General features: G+C 41.5%; 2 protein-coding genes and 3 non-coding genes across 6 annotated transcripts; all 5 read right to left on the reverse strand.

Annotated features, from left to right (window-relative positions):
- Nucleotides 1-4,784: 4,784 nt before the first annotated feature.
- LOC129854278 (60S ribosomal protein L13-like) lies at nucleotides 4,785-9,498 on the reverse strand. The gene is made up of 6 exons (XM_055921147.1): nucleotides 9,400-9,498; nucleotides 8,770-8,887; nucleotides 6,948-7,089; nucleotides 6,220-6,393; nucleotides 5,442-5,498; nucleotides 4,785-4,995 (listed from the first exon to the last, which is right to left on the reverse strand). The coding sequence occupies exons 2-6, from the start codon at nucleotides 8,871-8,873 to the stop codon at nucleotides 4,837-4,839; spliced, it is 636 nt and encodes a 211-aa protein (XP_055777122.1). The 5' UTR covers nucleotides 8,874-8,887; nucleotides 9,400-9,498; the 3' UTR covers nucleotides 4,785-4,836.
- On the reverse strand, nucleotides 5,169-5,253 carry LOC129854651 (small nucleolar RNA MBII-202). Its single transcript, XR_008759358.1, has one exon. It is a non-coding gene; the product is annotated as a small nucleolar RNA MBII-202 (small nucleolar RNA).
- LOC129854649 (small nucleolar RNA MBII-202) lies at nucleotides 5,963-6,046 on the reverse strand. Its single transcript, XR_008759356.1, has one exon. It is a non-coding gene; the product is annotated as a small nucleolar RNA MBII-202 (small nucleolar RNA).
- LOC129854650 (small nucleolar RNA MBII-202) lies at nucleotides 6,710-6,789 on the reverse strand. The gene has a single exon (XR_008759357.1). It is a non-coding gene; the product is annotated as a small nucleolar RNA MBII-202 (small nucleolar RNA).
- Nucleotides 9,499-10,533: 1,035 nt separating the features above from the next.
- LOC129854279 (glycine cleavage system H protein, mitochondrial-like) lies at nucleotides 10,534-14,611 on the reverse strand. Of its 2 annotated transcripts, none has more exons than XM_055921149.1 (5): nucleotides 14,393-14,611; nucleotides 12,685-12,764; nucleotides 12,222-12,285; nucleotides 11,981-12,052; nucleotides 10,534-11,651 (listed from the first exon to the last, which is right to left on the reverse strand). In XM_055921149.1, exons 1-5 carry the CDS (start codon nucleotides 14,541-14,543, stop codon nucleotides 11,554-11,556), a joined length of 465 nt encoding a protein of 154 aa, XP_055777124.1. In that variant the 5' UTR covers nucleotides 14,544-14,611; the 3' UTR covers nucleotides 10,534-11,553. The 2 variants fall into 2 exon arrangements, with proteins under 2 accessions (XP_055777124.1, XP_055777123.1); XM_055921148.1 differs by having other exon boundaries at nucleotides 11,981-12,112; nucleotides 14,393-14,609.
- Between the last annotated feature and the right edge of the window lie 473 nt (nucleotides 14,612-15,084).

The raw sequence follows: 15,084 nt of genomic DNA on the forward strand, positions 1-15,084 counted from the left end.
CTCCCAATACTTCATTGATTCTAGAGGCTCCCATACTGGCTATGGTTGCTCTAATTTCCACTTAACAATCTATTTGGTGTGCTTTTGTTTTAACATGATCTAGTTGATCTAAATATGGCTCAGTGAATTGGAAATGAAGCCTATCCTCTTACCTCAACACTATTCATTGAGTGACCTAATATGAAAGCTGTCAGTCATAAACCTTTCAATCAATTCCTGTTGGATCCTAAGGCCACGATACAGGCCTAGGGGAGAACATTCAAGAAATAAACACTAGTAAATTATGTTTTGGGAAAGACTAAGTCAAAGCTACATTGAACAGATTGTATCATCTTACAGTTTAAACACTCAAAAGTCAGTCAGAACATGAATAAACAACCAGCAGCACAATCTGAAGTAAATAATCAGAACAGATACATTAAAGCACACCTGGTAGAGACAGCATCTTGTGCGGTTCTCACCTGATCTTTTATTCTGCTCAGGTCAGAGGTTGTCATGGCTAACAGAGTGTGCAGGAGCAGACGAAATGTGACGTTGTGTAATACTCCCACTGCCATCCCCGCCTCCGCCCATGAACACTGCTGAGCAAATCAAGAGACATGACATCATACAAAGCCCGAATACACTCAATTTGATATTTAAATCACATTTATAAAGCCTGTCTTACATCAGCTGATGTCACAAAGTGCTGTACAGAAACCCAGCCTAAAACCCCAAACAGCAAGCAATGCAGGTGTAGAAGCACGATACTGCATTCTTTCATTTTTAATGGATAGCCCACACACCTCAAGGCTGCCTTCCTTTACATAGTCAGAGCTACAGTGTATTGGTTGTATAATTGCTATTATAGCATACATTGCTACAGTTGACATTCAAGTAACCTAAAGACATCATGCTGTGGCAGTAAATCTAGCAGAGGGGCATAGGAACAATGCTGCCAGACTTCATCACCCGAATGATTTTTACCTTGAAGTAGTATGACCTGCACTGTCCTTATTTTACCACAGATTCTGCCTTTTCTATGGTGATAATCTCATCCCCAGGATATTACTCACAGTGCAGGTATTAGGTGGGTGAGAATACCATAGTGGTGATAGAATGTTAATGTACAGTGCCTTCGGAAAGTATTCAGACCACTTGACTTTTTCCACATTTTGTTAGGTTACAGCCTAATTCTAAAATTGATTCAATTGTTTGTTCCCCTCAATCTACACACAGTACCCCATAATGACAAAGCAAAAACAGGTTTAGACATTTCTGCCAATTTATTAAAATTAAAAATCACATTTACATAAGTATTCAGACCCTTTACTCAGTACTTTGTTGAAGCACCTTGGCAGTGATTACAGCATCGAGTCTTCTTGGGTATGACGCTACAAGCTTGGCACACCTGTATTTGGGGAGTTTCTCCCATTCTCTACAGATCCTCTCAAGCTCTGTCAGGTTGGATGGTGAGTGTTGCTGCACAGCAATTTTAAGGTCTCTCCAGAGATGTTTGATGGGGTTCAAGTCCAGGCTCTGGCTGGGCCACTCAAGGACATTCAGAGACTTGTCCCGAAGCCACACCTGCATTGTCTTGACTGTGTGCTTAGGAAAGGTGAACCTTCGGCCCAGTCTGAGGCCATGAGTGCTCTGGAGCAGGTACTTGATCTCCGTTGATCTTTCCCTCATTCCTGACTAGTCTCCCAGTTCCTACTGCTGAAAAGCATGATGCTGCCACCACCATGCTTCACCGTAGGGATGGTGCCAGGTTTCCTCCAGACGTGACGCTTGGCATTCAGACCAAAGAGTTCAATCTTGGTTTCATCAGACCAAAGAATATTGTTTCTCATGGTCTGAGAGTCTTTAGGTGCCTTTTGGCAAACTCCAAGGGGGCTGTCATGTGCCTTTTACTGAGGAGTGTCTTCCGTCTGGCTATTCTACCATAAAGGCCTAATTGGTGGAGTGCTGCAGAGATGGTTGTCTTTCTGGAAGGTTCTCCCATCTCCACAGAGGAACTCTAGAGCTCTGTCAGAGTGACCATCAGGTTCTTGGTCACCTCACCTGACCAAGGCCCTTATCCCCCTATTGCTCAGCTTGGCCAGGCAGCCAGCTCTAGGAAGAGTCTTGGTGGTTCCAAACTTCTTCCATTTAAGAATGATAGAGGCCACTGTGCTCTTAGGGAGCTTCAATGCTGCAGACATTTTTTGGTAGCCTTCACCAGATCTGTGTCGCGGACAATTCCTTCAACCTCGTGGCTTGGTTTTTGCTCTGACATGCAATGTCAACTGTGGGACCTTATATAGACAGGTGTGTGTCTTACCAAATCATGTCTAATCAATAGAATTTACAACAGGTGGACTCCAACCAAGTTGTAGAAACAGCTCAAGGATGATCAATGGAAACAGGATGCACCTGAGCTCAATTTTGAGTCTCATAGCAAAGGGTCTGAATACTTATGTAAATAGTTTTTTTCTGTTTTTTTTTTTTAAAGTTTTCACGTTGACATTATGGGGTGTTGTGTGTATATTGCTGATTAATTATTTTTATTTAATCCATTTTAGAATAATGCTGCAATGTAAAAAAGAAATGGAAAAAGTCAATGGGTCTGAATACATTCCGAAGGCACTTGTATACTGAACAAAAAAACAAAAAAAACATGTGGTTGTCAATTAAAGCAGCCCCCCGCACCTCTGATTCAGAGGGTTTGGGTTAAATGCGGAAGACACATTTCAGTTGAATTCACTCAGTTGTACAACTGACTAGGTTTCCCACTTTCCCCTTTAAAGTGTTGGTACCATGTTTCATGAGCTGAAATATAAGATTCCAGAAATGTTCCATACGCACAAAAAGTTTATTTCTCTCAAATTTTGTGCACAAATTTATTTACATCCCTTAGTGAGCATTTCTCATTTTCCAAGATAAACCTGACAGGTGTGGCATACCAACAAGCTGATTAAACAGCATCATTACACAGGTGCACCTTGTGCTGGGGACAATAAAATGCCACTCTAAAATGTGCAGTTTGTTACACAACACAATGTCACAGATGCAATTGGCATGCTTACTGCAGGAATGTCCACCAGAGCTGTTGCCAGAGAGTAGAATGTTATTTTCTCTGCCATTTGCCACCTCCATCATTTTAGAGAATTTGGCAGTACGTCTAACTGGCCTCACAACCGCAGACCACTTGTAACCACGCCAGCCCAGGAACTCCACATCCGGCTTATTCACCTGCAGGATCGTCTGAGACCAGCCACCCGGACAGCTGATGAAACTTTGGGTTTGTACAACCGAAGAATTTCTGCACAACTTGTCAGAACCCGTCTCAGGGAAGTTCATCTGCATGCTCTTTGTCCTCACCAGGGTCTTGACCTGACTGCAGTTCAGCGTCGTAGCCACTTCAATGGCCACTGGCATGCTGGAGTAGTGTGCTCTTCATGGATGAATCCCGGTTTAAACTGTACTGGGCAATGGCAGACAATGTATGGTGTCATGTGGGGGGAGCGGTTTGCTGATGTCAACGTTATGAACAGTGTCCCATAATGGTGGTGGGGTATGGGCAAGCATAAGCTATAAACAACATAATTACATTTTATCAATGGCAATTTCAATGCAGAGATCCCGAGGCCCATTGTTGAGCAATTGAGCCCCTGCCATCAACCACTTTCCAGCATAATGCACGGCCCCAATGTGCAAGGATCTGTACACAATTCCTGGAAACTGAAAATGTCCCAGTTCTTCCATGGCCTGCATACACACCAGATGTCACCCATTGAGCATGTTTGGGATGCCCTAGATTGACATGACAGCGTGTTCTCTTTCCCGCCAATATTCAGCAACTTCGCAGAGCCATTGAAGAGTGGTAAAACATACCACAATCAGCACCATGCAAAGGAAATGTGTTGTGCTGCATGAGGCAAAAGGTGATCACACCAGATCTGACTGGTTTTCTGATCCATGCCCCTGCACTTCAGGGCTAGGTTGAGAATCGAGGAATTCCACTATTAACCACAACAAAACCCCTCAAAACCACATTTTCATTAACTTCTAGAAGGCTGGAGCATTGCTCGTAAGTCAATCACACAAGGTTCTGGTTGAGCTAGCAGGGGAACTAATGTGAGCAGTAAACTATTCGAAGCTGGTAGAGGTGCCAAGGATGGCACATTCTATTGAGATTTTGTAGATCGACTGCATTGTGAAAAAAGCTATTTCATAATCAGGAATTCAAAGTACGGGAAACAAATCCTTTGAAAGCACCCACCACTTTGGCTTTACATTCCCTAACCTTTTGAATGGGTTCATAATAAATTCATGAATAACGCATTCATTTAAGATAAATTATAGTTTGTGGATGACTGTACTCCTGCCAGACGCCTTATGAATTTTTGGGCTTAAGGACTATTGTTCTTCATTTGACTCGTTGGAGACTATTTAAAAAGGCCACTTCCATAGTGTATAGCCCATATTCAGGAGACTGGTTTCCACATAAAATTTGAAAATTCCAGGGTGAGGGATTTACAATGTAGCACAACCACCACCTGCTGGTAGTGACTGGGAAAGATCAATTCCATCCATTGTTCTCTTGGGCAACAGTCAACACTCAATTTAATGTTCGCATTGATGGCTGTATTTCTATAATCCATCAAATGTGATAATTTTAATACTAAAGCATGAAAATCAATTTTTCTAATGTACCAAAGTTGAGTGTTTATCATTGTTCAGAAATGTCTCCACAACGGCAATAAAAAATTAAGAGTAAAAGATGGTAACAAACATGACCCTTCATATTGAAAAATGACCAGTGAAATTGTACACATTTTTTTTATTTTGGAAAGTTCCATAGAAACTAACGGTTTATTTCTTCTTGTCAATACTCTCCGCTTCCGCCTCCTTTGCCCTCTTGGCACGGATGCCAAAGAGACGAGCATTGGCACGGGCCATACGCAGGCTGGCGAAAGCCTTGAAGTTCTTCTCATCCTCAGAAATCACCCTGGCCTTCTCCTTCTTGTGCACCTGCAGCAGAGGGAGAAGAGCCCAATTACAACGATGTTGATGTAAAGATATACTCATCAAGAGTAGAAGGGCATTTCAGTCAAAAGAGAAAGTCAAATACAATGAACGGATTAGCAGAGTCCCATGTCATTACTCAATGCCTTAATTATTTGTGTCCACTTCTGTAACTTACGGCCCAGCACAATCTGGCAGTCATCAGCTAATAGGTTCAAAGAAAATCATCAAGGAAATACAGAGATTCCGGAGAATTTGTCATCACTTGACTGCTGAAAGAGCTCTAACATATGTGTCCAATACATGTATTCTAGAAACATCCTAATATTTCAACTATGACCTGGTCTTCCCATTTACAGACAATAACCCTAATCAGTGTTCAGTGCATTATAAAGAACATGAACTTAATTTTTGGGGATAAATGATAAGTGATATGAATGTGTGATACGTACATTCTTGATGGGCATGACAGCACCAGAGAGCTGCGTGGCCATCTTGATTTCCTCCTCCTGGAGAAAGGGAAAGGTTTTAATACATTAAGGGAAAGGTTTTAATACATTCAGGAGAAGTAACATCTACCATGTGCACATGCAAGACGGTACTGTCAAACCGACAATGCTACTGGGGTGAAGAGAAGAGATTTCAAACATTTAATTGCACACCAACTGAATCTAAATCGGAGCACATAAACAAAGTAGTCACATAAGTTGTAGTCCAGATAACCATGCAGATCTGTTGTGTAAACAATATTTTAAATTACATTCCAACACTGTCCACGAATATGTCTAAGACAGTAATATCTATAGCGCAAACGTCTGGTTAATATCCTGCCTCTGCAGATCAATGTTACTCTGCACAAAAAGCAGTAAAAACATTGCAAAACCTTCAGACCTGTTTGAAGCCCAATTTCCACACCGTAACTCCAAAACTTCTTTGCTAACAGGTGGCTTCAGAAACTACAGAATGGGTACTGGACACACGAACCCGGCAGTCATCAGATAATAGGTTCAAATGTAATCATCAAGGTAGTACAGAGATTCCGGAGAATTTGTCATCACTTGACTGCTGGCCCAGTGCTGCTCACGATCCAGGTTTCATCACAATTGCAATCATTGCCACACTGCAAATATTTATCATCTGACCTTCAAATTAAACAATCACTTTGACAATATGGTTATGCGTGCCCATGTTTATAAACACTCAACCCAATGGTCTATGACTGACACTTACAGTGCTGTCTCCCTTCTTGGGTGCGGAGGCCTTCCTGGGGAAGAGGATGAGCTTGGAGCGGTACTCTTTCAGGCGCTGTACATTGGCCTGCAGGGACTCCGATGATCTGTTGCGACGGCGGGAGTCAACCGAGATGCCAATGGTGCGGGCTGTCTTCTTGTGGATACCGGCGGCCTAGAGTACAAAACAAACGCAAGAACCAAATATTTAAGAACTGTTGGGCATTTAGTTGCTAGCCATGCCTGGACTTCTAGGAGTGTGAAGGCGTGCACATAATTCAATACAAGTAGATTGCTATATTCAGACAAAAAAAGCCTGTCAATCAAATGAGTTAATAACTGTCTTGAGTCCAAAGTTATTACTCAATTGACTAGCTTTGCGTTAGTTTTTTAATATGCCTATAGGCAATGTTTCCTGTGATTTCTGGTGAGGACCTGCCTTACAACAGGCCTACAAGCCCTCAGTCCAGCCTTTCACAGCCTATTGACACATTAAAAACAAGCAGACATCAGCAAATAGGTTCATATTGAATCATCAAGGAGGTACAGAGATTCCGGAGATTTGTCATCACTTGACTGCTGTAAAAGGTTCTAGTAGTCTGCAAGCTAAAATATATTCAATAAACACACACCCGTCTTTCAGGCTGTTCCGTCTTACAACGTACTAACACTGCCTAAACCCGGAGGTTATTATTCAAAAGTTAAATGTACTGTTAATTTTCCTCTTACCTTGAGCTCCTCCAGGGTGAAGCCACGTCCGGCACGCACCTTGGTGTGATACCTGATGGTGGGACACCTGACTTGAGGCCTGAGGGGACCAGCCACAGGACGTGGAGCAATACGGCGAGCCTTGATTTGACGGGCCTTTCGCCTGAAAAATGAGGAGTAGGTTAATAAACTCAGCAAAAAAAGAAAACATCCTCACTGTCAAGTGTGTGTATTTTCAGCAAAGTTCAAATGTGTAAATATTTGTATGAACATAAGATTCAACAACCGAGACAAAACTGAAGTTCCACAGACATGTGAAATTGAATAATGTGTCCCTGAACAAAGGGGGGGGGGGGGTCAAAAACAAAACAGTATCTGATGTGGCCACCAGCTGCATTGACTAAGTCCTGCAGTGCATCTCCTCCTCATGGATTTGCCAGTTCTCGCCGTGAGAGGCTACCTCAGTCTTCCACCTGCAAGTTCTGGGGGGGGGGAACAGGCTGTGCTCAACGGGATTGAGATCCAGGCTCGTCACTGGCCATGGCAGAACACTAACATTCCTCTCTTACAGGAAATCACGCACAGAATGAGCAGTATGGCTGGTGATATTGTCATGCTGGAGGGTCATGTCAGGGTGAGCCCGCAGGAAGGGTACCACATGAGGGAGGATCTATTCCCTGTAACGCACAGCGTTGATTTTGCCTGCAATGACAAGCTCAGGTCTATGCTGCTGTGACACCGCCCCAGACCATGACGGACCCTCCACCTCGATCCCACTCCAGAGTACAGGCCTTGGTGTAATGCTCATTAATTCGACGATAAATCCGAATCAGACCATCACCTCTGGTGAGACGAAACCGCGACTCGTCAGTGAAGAGCACTTTTTGCCAGTCCTGTCTGGTCCAGCGACGGTGGGTTTGTGCCTATAGGCGATGTTGCCGGTGATTTCTGGTGAGGACCTGCCTTACAACAGGCCTACAAGCCCTCAGTCCAGCCTCTCAGCCTATTGATGACAGTCTGAGCACTGATGTAGGGATTGTGCGTTCCTGGTGTAACTCGGGCAGTTGTTGTCATCCTGCACCTGTCCCGCAGGTGTAATGTCCGGATGCACTGATCCTGTGCAGGTGTTGTTACACGTGGTCTGCCACTGCGAGGACGATCAGCTGTCCGTCCTGTAGCGCTGTCTTCCTGTAGCGCTGTCTCACAGTACGGACATTGCAATTTATTGCCCTGGCCACATCTGCAGTCCTCTTGCCTCCTTGCAGAATGCCTAAGGCACGTTTACGCAGATGAGCAGGGACCCTGAGCATCATTCTTTTGGTGTTTTCAGAGTCAGTAGAAAAGCTTCTTTAGTGTCTTAAGTTTTCATAACTGTGACCTCAATTGCCTACCATCTGTAAGCTGTTAATTTCTTAGACCGTTCAACAGGTGCATGTTCATTAATTATGGTTCATTGAACAAGCATGGGAAATAGTGTTTAAACCCTTACAATGAAGATCTGTGTAATTAGGATTTTTACAAATTATCTTTGAAAGACAGGGTCCTGAAAAGGGGACATTCCTTTTTTTTGTGTGCAGAGTTTATATAGCAAGTTATTTGAATGACCTTCATCACCTACATACAGCCGCAGGCATGTCATGCACAGCTACACAACAAAATTACACAATAGCATCATTCAATCCATACTGCTATCAAACCAACTAGGTATGTCACATATCCATGCTAGTTAATAGCTGGTAGGTTTGCATACCGTAGACGTTCGAACGTAAGACAGTTCAACCGAAAGTTATCATTTATCCAACCATTATACTTTACTTAACCAAAGTAACTAATCAAGGCCTACCTGCGAGTCTTCCTTGCGGGCTGGTTGAACCAGGTGCGCACCCTCGTCTGCCAATCTTTGTGGAAATGTGGGTTCAAAAGCATGCCATTCCGGCTGGGTGCCATGGTTGCCTAATTCCCTGAAACAGAAGTTGACATTAACACATGTAGGCATAGAAGATAATCACATTTAGCAATACGATAAGCCCATCCAGCAGAGGAAAAAAATGGCTGACGAAGTGCTTAATAGGCCAAATGTTAGCCAGATAGCCATCACGTCAAGGCTAGCTGGGGTGCAACAATGAATGCCAACACAAACAGACGTATATTTTATTGTGATAATGACTCCGTAATCATTGGAGTTCATTGGCGATAATCTAGACCATTATCGACAGGTTGGTGACAATGAAACACTTGTAAAGTCACTGACAACACAGACATACATGCGTCTACAACCGATAGGTTGACTACTAAACCTATCTGGGTCGCCTTTATCTTAGCCTTTTGCTCAACAAACTCGTCAATAGTCATATATTCTGAACGACAACATCATAAACTTTCGCAATAAATACATAAAAGTAACATCAACTTCGATATATTTGAGGATGAAGGGCGATTTCGTTTGAAAAATAGTGAGCTTATTTGAACATACCGTCTGAGGCGGAAAATGGCCGAAAAGAAAAAGGAAGTCCAAAAATTGTGCATTGTGGTATATATAGATGGCAGCCAATGGTAGACGCAATGGCGTTTCAACCGGATGTACTAAAATTCACGTGTGAAGAGTTTGATTTAAAAAATATATCTTGTTCAGAATTAGCTTTTTGTACGTTTTTTTGTTAGTAAACCAAATCTTCTTGGTTTTGGCATAATGCTACGTAATAACGTGCTTTGTATACCCTATTCAAGTCCCAATACAACACATTGAAACAACCAGTATGCATGCATGACAGATTATTTGTTCTTTAACTAATGGTCGTCCACCCAAATCAAGATGTATATGTAGGTACACCACAAGGGGTCACTGCAGTCGCACAAGAAAGTTACACACATTTCACTTACGGACCTGTTTCAGACAGCCAATTTCTCTGAGTATCGCCCAATTTTCCATTCTCATTGTTGTAATGATCCTTATGAATTACATGTTTTCATTATAGGAGTGCTGTGCATCAAAATATTTAACCCTAATACGTTCTTGAAATCATATGCGGCACAATCTTTTAAAAGTGCACACAAACAGCAACACCATCACTTTGCTCATTGTGTCAAGAGAGGACCATTCCGAAAGGATATTTTCTGTATGACAGGCAAATTGTATTCTCCTGTAAGAGTAGTAAAGCCCCATGCCCCATTCATAGTTAAAGGGTAAATAAAAATAAAACAAAGTCAAAGATATGCTCAGTTTCTCTGCTGCACTGATCCTGTGCCCACTTTTGCCATTAATCATTGATCAATCCCCCCCTTGCACCTCATCTCAATCTAAGGGCAAAGGTCAAGGTGTGCCAAGCTTCAATGAGAAGTGCTTCTCTATATCTCTGGGTTTTCACCAGTTAGGCATCAGAACAAAAAGGTCTAGTTTAAAGCAGGGTAATTTCTAGGAATAGGTTCACACACACCCTTCACAGTATGTGAAACTTGCCCTTTACAATCTAAACTACTGTTCCATTAACTGACTGGGCTGATTATGTGTTAATAAATCAATGATGATACTGTGCAGATATATTAAATGTGTTAATATCACTTGTGTAACTTTCAGTTACCATTAGCTTGAATCACTTGGGTTGGAAAATACAGCAGCAGCATATCATATTTTATTGGTCACATACACAGTTTAGCAGAGGTTATAGCAGGTGCAGCAAAATGCTTGGGTTCCTAGCTCCTAACAATGTACACGAATAGTCAAAAACAAGACATGAATGTCAGAACAAATCCAGGTAACCCAAATAACACTGAGTAATCCAAATGCAATCTACGCATATATAGGCCTACACCAAAAATATATACTAAGAATGATATGTATAGCAGTAGATATTAGTGAACTATGTCTACAATCACAGGCAGTGTGTACAAACAGCACAACAAAAATGCAATATATTCCACATAGTCCTGATGTCAGATGTTACCTCAAAATAGGAAAATACACAAATAGAATTGATTCTTGCTTAATTTGTGCTTTAGTATTTTGTTCTAAAGAAGGTTATATTGCTGAAAAATGTGAATCTACAAGTGTGGGAGTCTTTGGAAGGGCCAGGCTGCCAGCCAAGGTTTGGTTTTGACTAGTCTTGCATTACCAGACATCAAATTAAGTTTTGACTATTAGATAATGACTTAAGGTGGTTTATGTAAAGGAAGTTAATAGTACTGTATTCCACCCTTCCCACCAGATGGAATAGAAAAGCCATAATGAAAAAAATGGATTGTAGGTTGTATTTATTGCATCTTCCCATTTCCAATCACTTTCCAACCTGTTGCCACTTCTCTGCATTTTTTCAGTTCAAACTAAGCACCTGAGGTAATCAACTCTTATTGACGTGCCAACAGGATTTATCGTTGTGCCAACAGGACATGGGAACAAACCCTTCAGGTTGTCTTGTGGTTTGTTCAGCAAAAGCACCTAAGTGAGTATTGTAAATTAACATTTTGGTTATCTTGGTGATTAAACAATTACAGTGAAAATAAATATGGCTACTTTATATAATCTCATTTTAGCTGAGATTTTACAGCCAGTCCAGATAGGTCTTTCACACTAATCCTGTAATCATCATTAAAAAGAACATTTTTTTTAAAAGAACATGGAGAGCCGAGCAGTCTACTCATCAAGTGATTTGATAAATTTCTCGTAGGAGCCATCGTCCATGAGGCCATCAAGTTCTGCAGGGTTGTCAATAGTCATCTTAATTAGCCAGCCTGGAAGTCAAAGGAGAACAACAATCAGTAAAATTGTCAGGATGGGGGTTAATAAGTGTGTTGAATGAGTATTCACCCCAAAAATATATATATAATAATTCACATAAGGTGGCAAGTACCATAGCGGTTAAAAGCATTGGCCCAGTAATCAAATGGACGCTGGTTCGAAACCCAAAGCTGAATAGGTGAAAATCTGCCGATGTGCCCTTGAGCAAAACAACCCTAATTTGTAAGTCGCTCTGGATAAGAGCGTCTGCTAAATTACTAAAATGTCAAACAAGCGTCTCAACTGATTTGTCATGTCACTTTGTCTTGCCTAAGATACTCACCCCCTTCGTAGCAGGATTTATTCACTAGTCCAGGGTTGTCTGCCAGCTCTGTGTTGATTTCAGTTACCTCTCCTGTCAGAGGAGAGTACAGCTCACTAGCAGCCTTCACACTTTCCAAAGCACCAAACTCCTCTGAAACACAAGCAAAGGACATGCATGACCCTCCTTATTGGCAACAAAGCTCATGGTCACAAGAGTCATTTACTTGTGGGAAGAAACTTAAACCTGAAAAAAATCTCACCCATTTGTTCAAGTTTTTGCCCCACCTCAGGGAGTCCACAATATACCACATCACCTAATGCTTCCTACAATGGAGGGACACAAATTCTATCATTTTAGCAGCTACACAGAATTTGCAACACAAAATATTCATATTTGAAGTACACATTGAGGAAATTCTGGGAAAGCATAAAATAAGGCCAATGTACATTGTGGTAAACTTCAAGTTCTTGCACAAATATCAGATTGGCCCTCACATTTTAAGCCAGGCATAATAGAAGTAATCAATTACCCTAAACAATAGTCATACATATGTAAAATTGTCATTCTGGTATATGTCTTTGTATTGCAGGACAAAGTACAAAGTTCCAAAATAAATCTCTCAAGACAATACAGGCATTATGTAGACCAATAAATGTCAGATAAGTAATTTAGAAACAGCAGCACACTAAATCATTCATAAAAATATCAACCAAACTGCCTACCTGAGCAAATTTGCTAATGCCAACTGTGCCAACTCCTCCCTCTACTCGTACCCACTCATGCTTGTCTGAGAATTTGAGGGCTGTAAAAATAGACATTCACATCAGATAATGGGATGCATGTGCATAGAAAAACAGCACAGACTAATGTTCAAACTAATAATGTTTTAGTACACTACACTGACTAGTTGACATGGCCATAATCTCAAAAACTTGACATTTTAGTTTCTGTGTTCTATGAGTACACCACCATTAATTTAGGGTTTCCAAACTCTAGTGTGTGGGGGACAACCTAACTAAGTACCCATCCCAAACATTTCCCTTGTTATTAACTGTCCAAAGGACACTAATGTACTATGGACCAGAGCCAAAAAGTACTGTGCAAAACAGCAAACCTCATTTAAAATACTGGAAGGTGGCAAAAGATACCATTAATGTACTGCCCCACATTCAGTCCTGTAATGTCAAACAAGATGTGAATTGTATTACTCTCACCATTGTGATGTCAATTGCTCATACAATGTACTAGCATTCTCTAGCTATTACTGTACATTGTAGTATGGTTGTACACCGTATGAGTGGTGGGAAGGAGCACAAACACATTTAAACATCATTCCTCTAATCTGCTATGTGGGCTGTTCATTCTATTAAATAGTAATATTTTATATATTTTTGTACAAATATGTAATCCGCAGTTAAAGCAAATAACATTAAAACATGGTTTATGTCAAACGCTGTCAATTTTTCCAGATACGCTGGGGAGGAATTAAATGCCTCAACAGTTTCCAATGCTAGCACCAGACCATGCAGAAAAATACAGGTTTGAACCAGATTGTGAACTGTGCAAGATGCCTTACCTTAATGGAGATCTTCAATATCATTTCTAGACTAAACCACCACCCACAAATTACACCATGCATGTATCTGCAGACTACACATTTAGTAAATATGCTAAATATAGGATGTATGCTCAAATGTGTTACTCCTGACCATCATTTGACTTGCCTACGTCCAAACTCGTTCGTGATTTGCTCTATGTAATTATCCATTACATTGGGGCACGAGACAGTGGGTGTCTTGAGTGCCTAACAAAAATAAAATGTTTTTAAGACCGCGGAAAGCAGACCCAGCAAATAATTGCAAGTTTAAGTTAAACCTCTGATAAACAATGTTTTACAGTGTAGTCTAAGAAAATGAAAACTTTAATCAACCTGGATTATTTTGGGGACATTCCAGATTGCATTTATGGAAAGCGACCATATAATAAAACATGTTACGGTTAAACCAACCTAACGCGGGGACCGTTGTTCGACAGGCTGGTCAGGGAATCACACAATTCCATAAAAACAAAATCCCTTGATTTCTGTCTGGGAATAACGAGAGAATAGTTTACTTTTAGACCACGTAACGGCCAACATTTGGCTACTTTTTATTTGACCCATCGACCAAACTTTATCGTAGCAGGGCATGCGTCCTAAACTGTTTATAAACCTGGACATGCTAACCACAAAATAATATTAAAATCGCAGTTCACGCTCTCTCACTGACGTGTAAAATGTACCGTGGGGAAGTGACAAAAACAGTGTGCGATTATTCCCCCCTCTGTGACTGGAATGTGTAGCCACAGACCCGTACATCAATTGTGATGTTAATAAATCTAGCATGCAACACCGACTGCGCCAATTTTGGCAACATTGTAACAAATTGCTACCTGTGGACAGTAGTGAAGCCGTGCTCAGTGTCTGTGTGGTGTTGGCCTTCCATAAGAGCCGACTTGCGGATATCTGTACAGGTCGAGAACGCTGAATCAGTACTGGGGAAAAGTTTGCAGTTAGGCACCGGAACGCTACTCTCATCGCCATCTTCAGTGTCGGCCGAAATGATTACACATGCAATTGACTGAGTGGAACGCGCACCATCACCCTTTGCGCGCTCTCGACATGAAATCGAAGCGGCTTTTCAGCAGGACTTTGTGGAAGTTGGACCGTATTTGCCAATAAGGTTTTTCCTTATATGGATACTCTCAAGGCGTAACAGATGCACAACAGAATATTTAGGATACTAATGGCTTTTTCGCATAGTTGGTAGTGTTAGATCTTCAGTCTACTCTGCATCTTTATGGCATTGTGGAACTAACCATACGGTTTTGGGCGCGTTCCTCTGCACAGGCGTTGCTGAAGCATGCCATGTTTTACACCGCCAGGATATGTATTAACTATCAGCGCACCACATATGTTAGAATAATCTGATAGTCGATGACGTGGCACACAACCATTGGTTGATTCATCAACGTCTGAACAGGTGAACGGGACCATTCTCATTATGCTTGATAGGTTGTAGAAACTGGGTTATGACTAACTCGTTTTTCCTTCATGAATATTACAGCCCTAACTCAATGTTTCT

This window comes from Salvelinus fontinalis, chromosome 4, assembly GCF_029448725.1.
Source record: "Salvelinus fontinalis isolate EN_2023a chromosome 4, ASM2944872v1, whole genome shotgun sequence".
NCBI lineage: Eukaryota > Metazoa > Chordata > Actinopteri > Salmoniformes > Salmonidae > Salvelinus > Salvelinus fontinalis.